This window comes from Dermacentor andersoni, chromosome 3 (assembly GCF_023375885.2).
Source record: "Dermacentor andersoni chromosome 3, qqDerAnde1_hic_scaffold, whole genome shotgun sequence".
Classification (NCBI taxonomy): Eukaryota; Metazoa; Arthropoda; class Arachnida; order Ixodida; family Ixodidae; genus Dermacentor; species Dermacentor andersoni.
The window spans coordinates 220,662,972-220,683,104 of NC_092816.1; the positions used below are offsets into that span (position 1 = coordinate 220,662,972).

Here is a 20,133-nt window from a genome sequence, read left to right on the forward strand (position 1 = left end):
ATCACAGCGAACACATGTCCTATTATGCCGCCTCAGAATAGGGCACACGTTTGGTACTCACAATTTTCTGCTTACTGGAAATGGACCGCCAACCTGTGGTCGATTTGGTGAGAAGCTAACCGTCCTGCACGTCCTCTTGGAGTGTGGCAAAGCCGAATCTGAAAGAAAGAAACATTTTCCTCTTGCATATCGTTATTGCATACCTCTTCACCCAGCTATGTTTCTTGGTAAAGAACCATTTTTCAACACCAAAGTAGTCCTTAATTTTTTTAAATGAGGTTCTCCTACATGTTATGAGCCCAATAAATTCGTAGCGCATGCTCTTTCTAGAGGATTCCGCTGTGATAGTTGTTTTAAATAGCACATGCCTCCAAGCCCTTGTGTGTCAAGGGCTCTAGCGAGGCCATGGTGCTCTAGTGAATTTTAGAAACATGGATTTTTTATATTGTATGATTATTTTTGAAATGCACCTTAATGCTCATAGTACACGTCATTTGTCATCGCCATAATATTATTACACGTACATTTTACGCACTTTACAGTTACTATATTTTAGGCCCCTTTACAGCCACTTCACATCAACTTCATAGAATCCATAACTCCACTGTGAAATCACTAACACTTGCACGGCGCTCTTTCGCCATTCCTGGCCCTTGCGCCAATAAAAACCACACATTCATTCATTCATTCATTCATTTTTGAAGAGGAGATCGAGGGTTTTCCATGACAGAGCAGTAACTCTGGTTGAGGACTCGTCGCACTGAGTAAGGCTGAAGGTACTTGTGAGGTCCAACAATGCTGAATGTAACGATGAGTTTGATAAATTGATCGGCAGACCGCGGCCCCAGGACACGTATGGTTGGTTGAAGTCACCACCCAGTAGAACTACTTCAAAAGAAACTAACGGCAGTGCTTCAGACAGGCTAGATATAGCTGCACTGTCATTTCCTGGGGCCTATAGAGCGAGGCTAATGTAAGTGTCCTACCAGTTTGTGAAGCAACTTTACACATGACGAGCTCGCAGTCTATGTTGGAAAGATCGATTGGCCAGCCTGGCAAGTTATCCGAAACAAGTATGAATACACCCGCTTCGTGTCTGTTCCTCTCCGAGCAATAAACCATGTAGCCTATTGGGAACACTTCAGCATTTAAAACTGTCATCCAGCCATGATTCAGTGCCAATGATAATGTCCGGACAATGTAGGGAAATTACGAGCGCGAACTCATCTGTTTTATTTTTTATGCTGCTACATTTGATAACTAGAATGAGTAAAGGCAAGGCGCAAAAGACCAGGTCTGAAGAAGGACACAAACGACAGGTCCGGCGCCCTGCCGGCGCCGGTACTGTCGTTTGTGTCCTTCATCAGTCATGGTCTTTTGCGCCTTGCCTTTGCTCATCCAAGCATGAGCCAACTAGCCTAAGCAAGAGTTAGATTTGATAATTAGAAGCTGCAAACTATGTTTGACATGCGCAGAAGGGTCAACTTCGTGGGTTTGCTTTGAATTGCACTGTACCACCTCTTTTCCTCGTTATCAGAGATGTAGGTGCTGTTTCCAATATTCAAACGGTTAAACTGAAGCTTGAAGGGGTGCGTTTGCTTTTTGGCAAATGAAGCCTCCTTTCTAAGAGAACCTGCGCGGAATAGTCCTCACTCATAGCGTAGCTTGTTTCTTTAAGCTTCCGACCTTGAAGCAAGACTTGTTTAGTTTTGTAGGACGAAAAAGCAACTAAAGTTGGTCGTGGCTTTTGCCCGCTGTATGGCTCTATCTCGTGAGCGCGTTCAATATCACTGTGACTGAAACTCACACCAAGCAGATCCTTACAGAACTTGATAACATTTTTTTCTGCCTCATCCCAGGTTTCCTTTTTTAGTATCCTTAATACCATAACAACAAGGCTGCGTCGCCTAGATCGGTTTTCTAATTCATCGTTTTTTTCTGACAAAGATTAAACTTGTTTCGTCAGAGATTCAACAGTCGACTGAAGAGTCGTGACAGCAGTCTGTGTGCCTCTGAAGGACTTCATCTCTTCTACTTTGGATAGCGTTGTCGTAAAACAATGTAGTTTCTCCGTGAATTGGCCTTGATTTGACTGGACAACTGCAACCTCCTTCAAAAGTTCTTGCTGGTTTGCTTGAATCACAGGAATGACATCAACAGCTTTCATAAGCTTTGCAACCTGAGGCTCCGTCAGAGGTCCATGATTTAGCTCGACGTGTCCGGACAAAATTATAAGCAGATGCACTACAAAGCTCATAATGCAAAACCATGTGAAAGGCACACTTCCAATAAAGCAAATAGCCAGAAACACGGGCCACGGTGTCGACAGGAAACGGCGCTTCTTAGGTTTAGGAGTAGCATGATATGCAACACCAACCTGCACCAAGACGGCACGTAAGCGCATGGTAGTTCGTCCACACCGGGCCCCGTTGTGATGGCGTGAGGCTACCACTTTAGTACTTGATGGTCTGTTAGCGACGCCCACTATCCGCTGACGTTTTCTGTGACAGCCGACATGATAGAAAGATCCAGCGAGGCTCCCGCCATTTCCACCGGGCATCGGTAGGCGTGACAAGGTTGCGGTAATAATAATAATAATAATAATAATAAGAAGAAGAAGAAGAAGAAAAAGAAGAAGCTTTATTTCCATCAAAGCGATGGAGGGGCCGTCGGTAAAAGCTGCTGAACAACTTGACTAGAGCGCACGGTCCCCTCTCCAAGGCAGTACAGGAGCATACATGAAACATACAGGAATCTAACAAAAGACAACGCAAAATTTATTCGATTTAATGCATTACAAGGAAATCAATAATAAAATTGTTCAAAGACATAACATATCACGTGGCGCAGTTCGCGGGCTGTAGTACGACCTGAATCAATTGCACATTTATTCAGATATTAAGAAGTTTAAGTAAAATATACCATAGTGTACCCATAGAATAGTTAGCATGGGGAGTGGCCACCTTTCAGTATTCAGACTGATGTATAAAATAGGATGTGGGCTTTATTTTCAGCTTGAATAGGTTGCGAAAAACAATGCGATTTTCTTTTAATTCGCGTTTAAACGCAACAATTAGTCTATAGCTGTATAATTTCCAGACAGGCGTTATATCTGATTTAATGAACAGAATATGTCTATGAGCATTGTAGGGGACATAAAAAAAAGTCTATCTCTTTTGTAGGATGTACACCTTTGTTAAGTTAGTTACTATGGTAGATCCCCATACTAAAAAGCAGTAAGAGAGGTGAGAGTAAAAAAGAGAATTATATGTCAGCTTTTTTACGCTGAATGGTATTATCGACCTGCATCTGGATAAAATACCAACGACACTTGATAGTTTAGTGCAAACAGTATCTACATGAATATCCCATAGCATATTTTGCGAAATCCTGATCCCAAGAATTTTAATAGTACTTACTGTTTCGATTTTTCTGGTACCGTAAATAAGATCTATGCTCATATTCAGCTGGTTTGATTTCGGTCGAAATAGCAGAGCCTCAGTTTTGTTGTTGCTAACCCTCAATTGATTTGCTGCAGACCATTCCCGAAGTTTTACAAGAGCGGAGTTTGCTATGTAGCTGATTTGCTCAAAGTCTGTAGCAGAAAAAATATGCTGGCGTTGACTGCGTAAAATATACATTTGGCTTCAGCGCATGTATCTACAAGACCATTTATATAGATATTAAAAAGAAAAGGTCCTAGAGTGCTGCCTTGAGGCGCGTTTCTTGCAATCGGTTTGAGGTCGGAGCAGTGCTCACCTATTTGAACATACTGCCGCCGATAGCCAAGGTAACATTTTATGAGATTCCAGCAATGGCCACGCAGTCCATACAATTCAAGTTTTTTGAGTAAAATGGAATGACTAATGCAGTCAAATGTTTTCGTGAAGTCAATGTACAGGCCCAGTACAACCATGTTACTTCAAAACTGTGATAAAATAAACTCTTTTTGTTCTATCAAGGCTAGTTCTGTAGACCTATGCTTTCTAAACCCAAATTGAGCTGTGGTTCGAAGTTCATCATCATACCTTGCTGGTGAAGCAGCGCACTGACACGGATACAGTGAAGACACACAAGACGGTACTCGCTGCACTCACAACTATTTTATTTCCGAACACATACTTCATATTTATATACCTGCGCACGCTCAGGCGTGAAAGAAAATTTTCTGGAAAAAAATTGAGAGGCGATCACGAATATACTTTTTTAAACCCTTTCAAAATGTGGCAACACTGAGATGGGGCAATAATGCTTGATGTCATTTGGACCACATTTCTTGAACAATACTGTAACCTTAGCCGCCTGCGTTCTTTGTGGAAGAACAGCACTTGGGAAACAAAGGTTAAATTTATGGGTAAGAATCGGTGTGATGAGATCCGTAATATGTTTAAGAGGTGCAAGTTGCATAGCTTCAACGTCACAACTACAGCTATTTTGAAAAGACATAGAAACAGACCGAACTTGTTCTTCGCTAACGGCCTCAAGAAAGAAAGTAGATTGGTTACTAGGGGGCATGAATCTTGAAAACTCAGGCAATGGAAAATAATCGCCACACTGCACAAAATAGTTATTAAATATATTCGATAATGTCGACATGAATACCCCAGCGGCCGCGATCTGCAGAAAGACACCACGTAAGCGCATGGTAGTGCTCTTGTAGACACCAGGCTTCTGTTTTTTGTTGTGATAGCAATTATGTGGACCCTCCAGGTGCATTTCTCCCGTCGTCGTCGCCGTGAGCTTTCGTATGAAGTCAACGGCGATAAAATCGTGGCCGCGCGCCGTATGTGCAGGTGAATGCGTGCGAGGGTGAGCTGGCAATCGCGACTCAATCTCGCGCACGCAAGCGAGGGAAGCGGGGAGGAAACGCGCCGTCTTCCGTCGCGCGAGGCTCTGGGCGGAGGGAGAAACGAGCGCGTTCTACGCCTGGCGGCCCGGGATGCCGCCCACCCTGGAAGCTGTATGCTGAAATCCATTTGCGACGGGGTCACAAGTCCGCCTCGTGGTCTGTTTCCGCGGCTTAGTTCGCGTTGATCTGAGACGTAGCATGATGGCCAATTCGCTCGCTGCTGCTGGCGTTCTACTGGCTCCAGCGTTTTGACAGCGAGTTTCCGCGGCCATCGAGTGAGATGTGTTCATATTTGCATGTGCGCGCGTGGCAGCACGCTTGTTAATTTAGTTAGTGTGCGTATGTCTACAAGTTTATACGGCCAATAAAAGTGCTACTCTTCGTTTAGCTGCCCACTGATTTGCTATCACAATCAATGCTTCGCTTTCGGGGGAAACTGCGGGTCTTAAGGCTGAAAGACTTAAGCGGCCGATACCCCCGATTGCCCTGAAAAAAAAAGACACGCGTCAGCACTGACTTATACCTCCTAAGCAAGCAAAAAATGAAATGGTTCACCTCTCGCGTAATGCAGAGGCTATAAGCACTCAGCAAAGTGAAACGTACAGTGCACAGATTCGTTGGAATCACGCATACAACGTACATAAACGCGGCGTCTAGTTGAGTGGCACCAAAAAAAAAAAAAAAATTGTGAGCCAGTCCAATCTGTAAAGCTCGAAGACCAGCGAAGCTGTGTAGCACACGACAAGAAGGTGACAGAGAATTTAGAACAAAGGTACGAATACATTTATTGTCTTAATTAGTGGTCATAGTGACGAAAGGTATGAATTTTATGCATTCGAGTTCATTTGTGTTCTGCATATTCCTTATAATGCATATTCCTTATATGCATTCGTGTTTTGATTTCGCGATATATTGGGGCAAAGAATTTGAGATTGAACTCACTGCACCGGCTTGCAGAGGGCCTGTGCCGTCAGCGCCTTTGTAGAGGGAGGGGTACTATGGGAACGATGGCATGATGAGCGCCATCGGAGCCAGCTGTGGAAGAAGAGTACGAACGCAGGAGCAGCAGCATGAGCGCCTTCGCGCGGTTATGCGGAGGAGCGCCAAGGAGCCAGCTGTGGAAGAATACGACGACGAACGCGCGAGCAGTGGCTTGAGCCATTGTTGAGAATGATAGTTTTTGCTTGCACACATGAAAATTTCACGGAATCCTAGCCATAAACAGCTTCTCTGTAAAACCACGTGACAATCTCAATTGCTCATACCCCCGTAACGCTGAGGCTACAAGCGATCACAACGTGATGTGAACTGCGCATACATTCATTGAAATGCAACGTAATATGGAAGGGAAACGTCGCTAGCGTGAGTCTGACCCCGTTATACAGGCGCGCGAAACCGCAGTAAGCGTGGAAAACGAGCCGAAGAACCCTAACTGCGACGATGCGAGACGGCGTATCACTAAGTGTGCAGCAGGCTTTGGCCTTCACGTGTTACAGGAGTGTAGCATGCTGCCGAAGTTTTCTTATGTAGCCTATGTTCAGAAATTTTCGTTAAAACATCCAAACCGTAAATCAACATTCCGCTCACACTAGTCACTAGAATTGTTTCTCTCTCAAATGCAACCAATTACATTCAAATAAGTCCAGAACTGTTCTCGACTAAGGATTTCTGCTTATTGCATAAGTATGAATAAGCGGTATGAATTTCTCCCTGAGCTTAAGTTTCCCCTTAAGCAACAAAGCTTAATGTGGCGCACACAGATGCTCCAGTGTGCGCTCGAATGTGTTAAAATCAGCATTTCCCGCTAACGTGAGTGCACACTACAGGACGTTTTGGTTGGCTTCCTACTTGCGGTACGGCATACTTTGTTTATCACCGTCAGCTAATTCATGGAATTGCCTCTGTGATAATGAAGACGGTAATTTTGTTCTGGAACAAATGACTCAGTGGTCAAATATGCTGATTGAGTGTTGATTTTTGTTCTCTCCCGTAGGTCCGTATCGAGAACCTGGCCACGGGTGACGACGAGGTGTACGAGGACGGCGCCAGCAAACCCAGAGTGTCGGTGCCGATCACGCTATGCTTTGTGATCATGATCGGCTACATCTCCGGAGGCGCCGTCATCTTCTCGCTCTGGGAGGGCTGGGAGTTTCTCGATGGCTCCTACTTCTGCTTCGTCACGCTGAGCACTATCGGCTTCGGTGACTTGGTGCCGGGTGACACGGTCGTCTCAGACAGCGGCTCGCAGGAGAAGCTCGTGATCTGCTCGCTCTACCTCCTGGTTGGCATGGCGTTGATAGCTATGTGCTTCAACCTAATGCAGGAGGAAGTTATTTACAAAGTGAGAAACTGTGGCAAACGCATCGGGATCATCAAGGACGCCGACGACGACGAGGACTTCTCCTGAGATGGGCTGCTGCGTCCACTACTTCTGCCAAAAGGGGCGTTGCGCCCCATTGTCCTTCTTCATCGGTTAGCTGGAAAAAATAAGTCCCTTTGAGCGCGATTGCAAGCTATGGTTTCTGTGCTGGTTCTGTTCGCTGCGAAATGACGTGATTGCGAAAGTACTCCGTGCTCGAGTCAGTCTGAAAGCGATTTGTTTAGAACTTGAATTAGAAGTACGATTGGTTGGGCTGTCCTAGCGCTGCTCCTTGAGACGAACTAAAGGGGGACAGGCGACCGTGCTGTTACGATTTCCCGTTGTTCCTCAGTGTTGTCGCTCTAGGTGCCGTGCGCCGACTGACCAAAGAGCATGGCGGCGCCCGTCTTCTTCCCCAACTCGTAACCTGTACTGCGGCCCCGATTCATAGCAGAGCCGTTAACCGAAACCGCCGCATTGGTGTTTGAGATCTACGGCATAATTTGCTGCTTTCATTCTAGAAGGCATTGCTGTATGGAGCAGATCACCATAAAGTAAGAGCGGAAACCAGACCAGAGAGCAGTGAGAGACCGCGTTGCTCAGCTGTGCACCAGAAGACCGACTTAAAGCAATACAGCAGGCCGATGATGCCGCCAGGGCCCAAGGGCTCGAGGCCATCATATAGGTAGAGAGGCCTTGGTCTCAAATCTGCTGTTTTAAAATAAAGTTTATTCCTCCTCCTCCTGCGCTTTTTATAATTAGTGCCCTTCGTCGTCTTTCTCTTGCTATTGGTGGCCGTACCGGCACTGATAAGCGTAGAGAAACGAAGCTCATAACCAGTTTACCGAGGCGTAATCTGCCTGGTCAGTCAATGAGATGAAGCCAGCAGGTATATATTTCAAAGAACATTGACAGGCCATGTTACCTCTTGCAAAGGGAAGTCTTTAACCCTTTGATGCCCAAAACATTATTTCAATATGGAGTATCAGAGAAACTTTAGCATGCATAAAGGACGGACAGAATATGCGAGTTATGCTGTCAGAAAAAATTGGCAGTGGCTTAGCTCGGCTATGCCTGGTTATACGTAGCGAAAGCTAAGGCATAGTATGGTTAGCCTTGGTAAACCTTGATTGCAAGTCCAGGTTAGTCTGGTTGTCTAGCTATGTTGCGGCGTTTAGCCAGTCGTTCGGCGAGCTGTTCGTCTGTTTCCTGGGTGATCCGTTTCCTCTTCATCTCGTTCCCATGTCGATTCCAGGCCTCCTCCTGCTTATCAGAATTGTCGCCATCCATACTGCCTCCTCAACTGTGACTGCGGCGCACGCGCGCTCCTTTTCAATCCTCCGACATGTTATCAGGCATGCGACGCAGCTGGCGAAACGAGCGGAGGCGAAAGCAACGACGAGGAACGCGATGTTGCGTCATGTGCCTCCTCGGAGCACGGCCACAGCGAAATCGCAAGTTCGCGGCCAGTAAAGCCTTTAAAAATTATCTTTATTCATGGGTGCATAATGAGGTGTTAACATTGGGCATCTGTAGTCCTACCTCACATGGAATGCCTTGAAGCAGTTGCGGCTTGGAAGGGAACATAGGTGCATGTTACACTCTGCACAGTGTAGAAAAATGTAGCCCGATTTGCAGTACTTACACCAGTTCTTATTTTCACCGTACTGAGGCCAGTGATTCATGCCATCATACGTCACGTCCACTGTGGGCCTTGGTGTCACCCGACAATTGGTCATCTGTTTTGCAGGCGAATTCCAAGCTCGGTGGCGGCACCTGATCTTTTCAATGGCTTCGACTTCACGATTGCGAGGGTCTGGGCAATTTGAGCTCGAAAGGTCAGGAGGGACAACTTTCTTTTGATGTACAGCTGAACACAGTGACGTTTGTACAGCAGCCACCCATTGCCAACTGAAGCATCAATCATAAAAAAAAATATCAGCATATACCATGTTTTGAACTTGTGGTCCGTGCGATAAAGCTCAATTAGCATATCAGCGAGATCAACACCTCCCATGAAGGCACCACACCCTTACGGCAAAAGGGCGTGGAACATCGACGATGTGCTTTTCCTTACTGTTCCAACGGTTACATATGTCGGTTGGTTGGACACCAGCGTCGCTAGACACGAGGTAGACGGAGCTGTTATCAAACCGTTTGACGATTCCAATATTAGACTCCTAACCCAAGCGAAAATCCACGGAGCCTCTTCCATGCGCCTTGAGAACTGCATCAACAGCCAGCGGGCACTTCTCTGTCCTGTCGACCCTGACGGTGCCAGCACACAGGAATCCTTTGCGCCTCAGCTCCTCCACAAGGCGCAGGCTGGTAAACCAGGTATCCAAAAATAACTTATGCTTTTTGTGCTCCGGAAGATCTTTCACCAGATCGATGACTATATCGCCGGAGATGCCGAACCCATGCTCGTGCGCAGTGCCTTTACCTTCATAGATGATGAAGTCGTGCATGATGCCAGAAGAATCTGCCCTCGTGAAAACTTTGCAACCCAACTTGTGAGGCTTCGATTTCATGTACTGCTTTAGGGGTGACCTCCTCTTGAATGGAATAATATGTTCGTCAATACTTTGCCGCTCCTCTGGGGCCACAGCCTTCATGTTCTTCTTCAGTCGGTCTAGACGTGGGCGCACCTTGAAAAGGCGGTCGTGGCCCTCGGAGTCCCGTGGTACTGCCTGCAAATTGTCATTCATGTGTAGGCACTGATGTATGGCCTCGAAGCGATTCCTCGACATGAGATGCGCCACAGGCGCAAATCTTGTGCCGCACTGCCAAAACATCCGGAAATGAGGTACCCTGACTGTCCCTAAAATCACCAATATGGAAAGATACTTCGTCATTTCCTCCTCGGTGATGTTCGCACAGATGCCTTTCTCCTGGGTAGAATACAGATTTAATTGATAGCACAGTGTGGCTACCATATCTTCATCAAAAAACGAACAAAAGTATTCATAAGGGTTTAGCACCTCGTCAGGCGGTGAGAGCAGCTCCCCCTTCCAGTCAGTGTCATCAAGCGAAAGGTCTTCTCTCCTCCATGGTCTACGAACGTTTTCTTTCTTTTGCTTGCGCGGAGTCACCGAGTGGACACGTGAAGCACCCGGCAAAGCTTCAACATTGTCGCCTAACATTCCTTCGTCATTTTCTACGCACGGCTCTTTGTCGCGATGATTGGTCGCTATTTCTAGTGGACAGGTATCAATCAATTTTCGAGCATTTCTCAGATCATAGTCGGGGTCATCCGGGTCGCTGCCGAAGTCGGCGTCGGACAATTCACCGTCCGGAAGAAAGATGAGCTCCTGAATTTCTTCATCAGTAAGCCACTATTTTTCTGTTGACATCGCCATCTATATATGAAAGACTTAAAATATGACCTTATGAGGAACGCTTATTCTATTCGACAGAATGAACACTCTGCTATTGCTTTGCTTTACCTTCAGCACAGCAAAAACTGCCAGAAACGATATCTCCCTACATGTGATCATGCCTCCGCATATGCCCGTTGTTGCTCCTGGGCAACACCACTTTTGGCGCGTAAACCTTTGTTGTACAAATTGCGGCCACACCGTTTAGCCTCCTCATAAATGTCGTACAAGGTCTTATGAGCTATTCTAAGTCGGACAGTTGTCATAGTAGTGTCCTATACCGCCGTAGCTGAACAAATTTACTCGCGTGTGCGGTCCTTGCGCTGGCACCTCTCAGAACAGTCACGAAAAGAACAACAAAGGGGTGGTGCTGCCATCTCTACGTACTTACTTTAATTTAAGCTCAAGATGCTCGCTAGTCTTGGTACATTCCACAGATGGCGCTAGCGGTATCGTTCAGCAGAGCGCGTTAAAGACAGAAAAATAGTTTTGAGGCTGTTGCTCCTGGGCAACAGTGGGCACTAAAGGCTTTAGAAAACGTTCACGGCACAAAATCAAATGAAAGACGGCCAGTTTTCGTCAATTAGGAGGAGCTATTACATAAAGCTCTTCCAATCTGCTTGTGTACAATTTCCTTCGTTAACCCTCCGCGATTAGTGAGACATTTTGGGCGCAACACCCACTTCGCCAGTCAGTCACGATACTTCACCACAAGGACACAAAAACGCCCCATCTCAAGATTACGCAGACACTACGATTATGTATGATAATACGGAACAAAAGAAAAATGTTTCTTTCCGATTCTGCGCCTTTTTGACTGTCAGCCTTCCGCAAATGGTAAAAATGTTTTCAGGCCATGTCTAGTTCGCCTGCCAGCCACGCGACGCCGAACAACCGCGGAAAGTAACCACTTCAAACTGACCTCTACGCAACAACGATAACAAAAATTATGGGGTTTAACATGCCAAAACCACTTTCTGATTATTAGGCACGCCGTAGCGGAGGGCTCGGGAAATTTCGACCACCTCGGGTTCTTTAACGTGCACCTAAATCTAAGTACACGGGTGTTTTCGCATTTCGCCCCCATCGAAATGCGGCCGCCGTGGCCGGGATTCGATCCCGCGACCTCGTGCTCAGCAGCCCAACACCACAGCCACTGAACAACCAGGGCGTGTGCGCAACAACGATGCATTGATATGCTGAACAAAACTGAGCATGTAATGGAATAGCGGGAGACTGCCTCGAACCGAAAGGAATAGAAGGTCGCTGTTCAGTGATCGTTCCGTGTTGTGCACTCGGACATGCTGCAAGAAGTGGTTTCCTTTTGCGCACATGTTTTTCCCTGGCACTATAACGTTCTAAATCTTTTTACGCACGTGTACAAAATGGCTTTCCAAAATGTTTTCGGAGCATCCGTTTCGTCGTCATTTTTACGCCTCGTTGTAGGCCCTCGAAATCGTCGACGATCCACCGCAATCTAAGCAGGGGGAAGCGGACCAATCGGAGACTGGCGCCTGTCTCCACATCCGGCTATATATTTTCACTGCGCTAACTTCACCCCACTCAAACCTTCTCCTATCCTCTGCGCTCCTTGCCTCTCGACAGCCAATTGTACAAGAAAAACCTGTCGCGGTAGGCCATTTAACACCAAGCAAAGGTTACCTCATGTGCACAAAAACAAAAGTTCGATTAGACTCGACACAACCTTGCGGGTCGGCGCCTTTCCTAGCGTCGTTGGCTAGCAAATTTTAATCCCGGCCACGGCGGCCGCATTTCGATGGGGGCGAAATGCGAAAACACCCGTGTACTTAGATTTAGGTGCACATTAAAGAACCCCAGGTGGTCGAAATTTCCGGAGTCCTCCGCTACGGCGCGCCTCATAATGAGAAAGTGGTTTTGGCACGTGAACCCCGTAATCTTTTTTTTTTTAATTTTAGTAAATTTTAATTCAGGCTATTGGTTCATGATATTGGAATAAAGCTGGAATGGAATAACTTTACGTTATAGCGCCTTAGAGGCCCAGCTTGTTGTACTACCAAATAATGTTCTGTCAGATTCTACAACAGTACTGCGCAAAATCATACGAACACAATGCGCATGCGGCAGTTAACAGCCCCATACCACATATTTTGTTCGAATGATATACGCCTGGATGTGTGCACATTCCTTTGTTGCTACACACGCACGCGGGTCCTCTGCGCATGAATGACAACCCCTCGCGTATCCATATACTATCACAGAATAGGATAACGGGGCGAGATTGTTTACTTGCACCCTGCAACTGTAAAAACACATTATGACGAGAACGAAGAGAGTGGACAGAATGAGGCGCTTATTCAAAACTGAAAAAAATTATTGAAAGGAAACAAATATGTACACAACCCGTGATATTTGGCTGATACTTGACGTGATACTGGCCGTATGTGATACTTGACGCATGCGCAGCCGTCCTACTCAGTTTATGTGTACATATTTCGGTTCTTTCAAGAAAATCTTGCAGTTGCGAGTAAGCGCCTCGTCCTGTCCATTTTCTTCGTTCTCGTCTTTGTATGCTTTTACCGTTTCAAGATCAATATACTATCTTTCGAATAAACTTGGTAGTGGGTTTATCAATCGCCCGGACCCCCTTCGCAACATAATTGTCGCAACTTGTGCTTCCTGTACTCAGTATAGTTCGCGCCACCTGACCGAACTTGCTAAATTGGGTCTTTACTCGCGCTGTCTGCGTCAAACAAAACCTTTCTTTTTAGAAAGCAAATTGTTTTGTGACCTAACGCTACTCATCGACACGTGTATGCGTGGGTTTTAATTTGTGGAGCAAAGCCCATCCACGAAGATCAACCGCCATTAGAATTCAGGCTTCGTAGATGCTAAAAGACAGAACCGGTATTTCACCACACGCGCGCTTCATAGGCCGCTTTTCCAGCGACCCCGAAGTGCTCTGCAGTGTCACTGAGCCTGTCCAGCGAGAAGTCAGCCTCATTCTTGATGATCGCGCCTTCTTCATCGCGTAATGATGCAAGCTCGCCCACGGCAAAGCTGCGGAAGTGCCGCCTGCGAAGGACTCCAGACCGCTGTCCGCAAGATCACGTCTCCTGTGTCTCTAGCGTGCCGTCCTCAACTATGCTTCGCCAGACTTTAGAAGTGTTAATGCGCGAGTGCTTGTGCGTATCGGTCATGTACGTTTTTCACTGTGCTGTTCGACGAAGCAGAATACGCACATCGGACATCGCTCTTGTGATACTGCAGCGACGGCCACTCCACTCGGTCTACAAAGACTGTGCATGCAGTGTTGTCGGGTGGACTCTGTTGTTCAGTGCTGTTGAAGTGACTGTAAAAAGAAACTTGTTGGTATACGTATGTAACTGGGATATATATATATATATATATATATATATATATATATATATATATATATATATATATATATATATGCGTCTTGGCCAACTTTATCGTCGTATATGATTTCCTGTTACCGCCTTTCTGTTTCCAAGAGCGGTTCTCGTGGCACAGATATAGGCATTTACCTTCCTTGTATACCGCAGAAGCAACGCGTGCATGTACAGGGCCTTTTTTAAGCCGAAAGTGATGTGAATGCCAAATTCCGTTGTACTATTCGTCCTAGTAGCGTCAAGTTCGTTGCATTTTTAGGTTCCTCGAATATAGTGGCCATGCCAAAAATACCATGTGCTGTATTTTTTTTTTCTTTTACACGTGTGATCAGTGCATATTAGGTCGCATGCCAGTTTGCGTGCCTGTTTTATTTAGGTTGGCGTCGTGGTGTCTGTATGATTCCACAAGTCTTAGATAGGTGAGCGACATCTCAAAAATCGTCTGCAGCGCGCGAATTTGTATAGTTCCTGTTCGTGATTTCTTTTTCTTGCGGGAAAAGCTGAAGTTGAATATGAAACAATGCAGCTTGTAATCTTTTTCGGGAGCAGCAATGATCCAAAGGCACTGTTTTAAGCTGGCATCCCTACAGCTAACCTATTTTAGCTGCTGCTAAATAAAGTTAAATTCTTAAAGAAGTATAATGCATTTTATTGAAACCTATTAGAAAAAATACTCAATAAAAACCCTCAAAGGTACAAGCCACTCTCTTGGCTACTGATGGTGCATCTGTTGAATCCTGTCGAAGCCCCACCTGAAGATTACAGCATTCAGCATATCTTGTAAAATAAAACAGACGGATCCCACTCATGAGTGCTCGTAACTTTATTGATTTAATGCCTACTTTTGTCTTTATTGTTCTTATATCGCGCCACTGGAGCGTTTAGATTTCTCCATTCCTTTTCAATGTCAGTTAGCGACGTGTTTGTATGCCGTATTAGAGGTAAAGTTGTATAAGTTCCAAGTGCCACAAACATAACGATAAAACTTGAAAATAAAGTGTTTAGTTGAACTACTTGACGTGTTTGAAATCTAATGCTCCTCCTAACTGAAACTCGAGTTTTTCAAACACGGCGTGGTGTCCAAAATTATATTGCACGCGGTAGTGCACCGAAATTTAACCGATATTTAGTTGGGTTCTGTTGTGTACAGCTGCTCTGTAACACTTTGATCAACTGTAGTGCAATGCTTAATATACAGGTATTCAATCACTCTCATCACCAAGCTAAAACGGTATATGGATTTTGCATAGCCAGACACAATTGACTTAAGTAGAGATGTGCAAATTTTCATTGCCGTATTATGTTAGGGACAGCTTAATGAATTCCCCAAAAATGGCTCATTTAAGCACTTTTGAAGTAGTTAATGACAGTAGTTCGCATCATCACTTTTAGCGCAGCGTTAACTTACAGCTTGAATTAGGAAGGAACAGCGCCAACTAAGACGATCACAAGTGGGGAGAACGACACTGGACCAGCGCCAACTTCATCTATCTTTATTTACCGAAAAATCAGCAAATATAAGGAAAAACACAGACATCAGCACAATGACCATCATGCATCATCTGCCAAACCGTTCTAGATAGGACATATCGCTTTTGAAGAGGGTCACGGAAGTATCACTAACACAGTTTTTCCTCTATTCTTTATATGGAATGCTTCCAAAACCTCACGTGCCTTTGTTTCCCTGCGTCTGCCAAGAATCTTTATCTCTCCGAACCGTGGTTCACACTTCTTGCAGTACTGGCATTGTTTTCGAGGCGAATGTTCTGCCGCTTGGTCACACGCAGTGCAAGTTGCGCAATGTTGCGAAACATGCGCACCTCCTTCTTTCAGCGACCTCACATGTTCAGCTGCACGGTCATTCACGCATCTGCCCGTTTGGCCCACATAGGTTTTCCCGCAGGTCAAGTGTATTTCATATATCACACCGGTGCAGCACTTTACAAACTGATTTGCATGTTTTTTGGTGCATTTGCTCTTCGTACCCTGGCTCGCGATGCGGGCGCAGAGCTGAGCTTGTTTTCGAGGAGCCGAAAACACGACTGGGACGCAGTGTCTGTTTGCCACCTGTTTCACATACAGACACGGCGTCCCAGTCGTGTTTTCCAGTCCCAGTCGTGTTCTTAATTCTTCGCGTTAGGTGAGCACACGTCTGCTCCCCTAGCCCGGACGTGGCTGCGCATGGCTGTCCACGCAGTGCAAACGCGGAGGTCACGAGGATAACTGCGGCGAGTGCAATAGCTTCATACGCACTGTCTTCAAGCGCGCCTTGTGTTAGAGGTCCAGTAGTATCAAGCTTCGAGGCCAGAGGCAGCACGAAGAATTGTTCGCTCCCCCTCCCCCCCCCCCCCAATACCGGTGCTCTCCATCATGCCAGCGTTGTGACGGCGAGTGCTCGCGGTAATCCAGTGATATCTTTTCATTTTCGGTAGTGGGCGCTTGACACCATGCTTGTTGATCTAATTAGTAATCGAGCGTTTACTGCAATGTATACGGCCTGTAAAACTTGAACAACGCTTTGTGTAGCAGTGTATTATTTTCTATTGTAGTCAAAAGTCACCCTTTGGGCGCAACTGCGATTTTTTTTATGACGAAAGTTACAATATTGACAGTTGCTACTTCTCACAGTATAATAAACCAGGCTTATATTATGCTGTTGCCACATCCTGTGGGAATCAATGTTATGCGAAGCATTATGCGCGTAGCTTTACATACGTTTCCGGTTGCAATTTTTTTTTATTGTATGGTGAGAAAAGGGCTTGTAGGACGAGGAATTCTGTGGGGATGTTAGAAGTGTCAGTCTGACGACGGCGGCGTGGAGGCGGTACGAGAACGACTGTGACACCACGACTGATTTATTACGCTTCCGTGATGAAACGTTACTACCTATTCCGTTACGATTTGGGCCGAAAGCAGTGCAATGAGAAAATGACGCCGATTGTGCAGGCGGCCCTTCAAAGCTGCCCTTCACTAGTGTTCCACTGGGACAGATGGAGGAAGCGTGTGGGCTCTCGCACAAGAGAAAAAAAAATGGCGATATGCGACGATGCGCCTATCATCTCAAAGCGCTAGCTTCAACTCAAGAACGAGTTTGGTAATGTTGTTATTCGTTCCAGCCATGCATGCGTCAGCTGCCTTTGGGAAAATCTGCGGTGGTTTACCAGCTATGGTGTTGCGCTGCTAAGCACGAGGTCGCTGAAGGCAATCGAGGCGGCCGCATTTCGATAGGGGCGAAGTGCAAAAACGCCCGTGTCCTGTGCGTCGGGGGTCCCCTGGTGGTCAAAATTAATCCGCAGTCCCCCATTGACCCCGCGACCAGATAAGGAAACAGGTTCATTTACGTATATAGAAGGGTTGAAGGAAGGAAGGAAGAGTGGAGAAGGAAAGGCAGGGAGGTTAACAAATTTAGCTTAACCAGTTTGCTACCCTACACGTGGGAGCGGGATGGGGGCGATGAAAGATGGGGAGGAGAGATAGCACATAACACAGCACACACATCGTCACAGTCCGTCATTCTTGCGCGGTATGTGATATCACTGTCACAACCGCTTGTCCAAGTCCGTCTCTTTCAAAAACCGAAGTAGTCCCTTCGTCGCCTTCACTTGCGATACCTTCTTTCGGTGACATGTGAACATAGTTGCAACTGACAATGGTTTATTGTCACGGTGGGCTATAACGGACTCCAGGGACTGTCTCTGAACATTATATACAGGACAGTCGCACAGAATATGTTCTGGCGTCTCCTCGCAAAGACAGGCATTGCAGAGAGCGTTGTCGGCCATTCCAACGCGAAATGAGTAAGATCTCGTGAAGGCCACCCCTAGCCATAAGCGATAAAGCAGAGTGGCCTCTCTTTGGCATACAGAGATGCATCAAAGAGGGCAAGTCGTATTGACGATTGTTCCGGTTGGTCTGGCAGCTACCATACCACTATAGAGAGAATGTGATCTCCTGTGCAAGTACTCGAAGTCTGCTGGCTGCGTCGGACCGTGAAAGTGGTATGGCATCGTCCTGTGTGTCTTCAAGGGTGTGCCCGAGCGGCATTATCGGCGTCTTCCTTTTCTATGACGCCGCAGTGACTTGGCAGCCACTGAAACGTCACGTGGTGTCCTTCCTCATGTGATGTATGGAGTAGGCATCTAATATCGAATACGAGCTCCTCGAATAGCCCACGACGCAGAGGTGATAGCACCGATTGTAGGGCTACCTTTGAGTCACTGAAGAATGACCATTGTCGAGGTGGCTCCCGATTGACGAAACGAAGTGCAGCGCGAAGAGCAGCTAGTTCAGCAGATGTCGATTTCGTTGGGTGGTTAGTGCTAAAGCTGATGGTAATAGCTCTTGCTAGGACAACCACTGCACCAGATGTATAACATCCGTATAACCATCAGTATAAATATATACACTGTCCGCATACTTCTCGTGCAGAAGAAGCAGAGACAGTTGTTTCAGCACAGGCGACGACAGCTCACTTTTTCCCGAGTCCTGGTACGCTGAGATGGACTTTGGGGCTGATAAGACACCAAGGGGGTATCGATGGTTTAGATGCACCGGTGAAGCCCGAGGGAAGTTTGTCGTTGTACTTGACGATAGGCTTAGAGTATGATGCTTGGTCCCTGTCTGAAGGTAGTGTTGCAAGGTGGTGATGGGAGGCACGTGCAAGATATCTTATGTGCGTTCTCAGGGCTTCCACTGTAATGTGAGTTTTCATTGGATGGTCCCGAGCGATCGCAATAGTTGCCTCTGTTGGCGTGCATATGGGCAAACCAAGGCACTCTTGAGTGCTTGAGCTTGTGCTGCCTGCAGAACAGGAATGTTTGTCTTGCAGGTGTTAATTGTTCAGTACAGGTACACCATATCTTAAGAAACCGAGAAAGAGCCCTCTGTAGAGTTTAAGCATTGCGTCTACTGACATCCGCCACGTCTTTCTTGTCAAGTATATACACAACATGGAAGTTGCTGTCAGGCGCCGTTTCATGTAGGCCACGTGCGGTCTCCAACGTAGGTCTCGAGACCTTGTTCACACAAGTAACTCGCTGTCAAAATTGCCGCTCTTTGAAGCCGCGCACGTATCTGAGGACGTCTGACTGCCGAAGTCCAGACGCAGATGTCTGCTTATATTGAAATTTTGATGGTAGTAGGCAAGTATTCAGCAAGTCCAACAAGAGCAAGGTTGAATAGCGTCGGGCTGACAGCACCGCCTTGAGGAACGCCCCTGCTGGTATAGCGTCGCGTAGTTGGGCCATCGTCAGTTAAGACATAGAATGACCTTGCAGATAGGTAACTTGCAATCCACAAAAAGACTCGACCACTTAGGCCAACCGTCGCAAGAGAGTCGAGAATAGCCTCACGTAATACGTTATTGTATGCCCCTTTCACAACTAAGAATAAAGCTGCAGATAAACGCTTACTGGACCTTTCGTGCTGGACATATTAAACGAGATAAACTACATCGTCGACCAATGAGCGGTCACGTCGGAAAACAGCCATGGAATTTGGATAAATCTTTTGTGTTCAAGGTACCATTCCAGGCGGCCAAGGATCAATCGTTCCATTATTGTTCCTACACAGCTGGCCAGCGCTATTGGGCGGTAAGAGGTCAGCTGTAGTGGAGATTTGCCCTGCTTCAAGAGTGGCACCAGGCGGATTACTTTTCATTCGTCAGGAACACTTCCCTCCTGCCATGAGGAGTTGCAAAGACTCAACAATTCTATCCGTGCGGATTCTCCGAGGTAGCACAATCAATGCTCGGTATGATATATCTGTACCCGGAGATGATGAGCGCCTGCGGAGAGCTAGTGCCGCCTCCAGCTCCTCCATTGGAAAAGGAAGGTCCATGCGGCAATCACGGGAATGGGGGACGTCATTTCGGGCTGGAGGGTCTGGACGAGTCGCTTGCACTTCGATCCGCGCACAAACGTCTTCTGCGACATCGATGTCTTGGCGCCCTTGGAAAAACGCGAGCGCCTTGAATGGAAAATGCTGTTCCGGAAGGCAACGCAGACCTTGCACTTTTTCCAAATGTGAGGCAGTGGCTTGCGGGGTCGAGTGTCTGGCAAAACGTTGCCCAACGTTCCGACGCTAATCTATCCAAACGACGCAGAATCTTCTTTTGCATCCTCCTGGCTGCCCTGAGGTCATTGATTGATTTGTACG

At 46.6% G+C, this 20,133-nt stretch overlaps 2 protein-coding genes across 2 annotated transcripts in view; one reads left to right on the forward strand and one right to left on the reverse strand.

Annotated features, from left to right (window-relative positions):
* Window positions 1-14,990, forward strand: part of LOC126524304 (TWiK family of potassium channels protein 7-like) — a 282,791-nt gene extending 267,801 nt beyond the window's left edge. Inside the window, exon 3 of the mRNA XM_050172645.3 lies at window positions 6,843-14,990. Coding sequence (XP_050028602.2) covers window positions 6,843-7,256 — 414 coding nt within the window. The 3' untranslated portion in view covers window positions 7,257-14,990. The remainder of the gene's footprint in view (window positions 1-6,842) is intronic.
* Window positions 9,389-9,916, reverse strand: LOC140216625 (piggyBac transposable element-derived protein 3-like). Its single transcript, XM_072287006.1, has one exon. It carries the CDS (start codon window positions 9,914-9,916, stop codon window positions 9,389-9,391), a length of 528 nt encoding a protein of 175 aa, XP_072143107.1.
* Window positions 14,991-20,133: the final 5,143 nt, after the last annotated feature.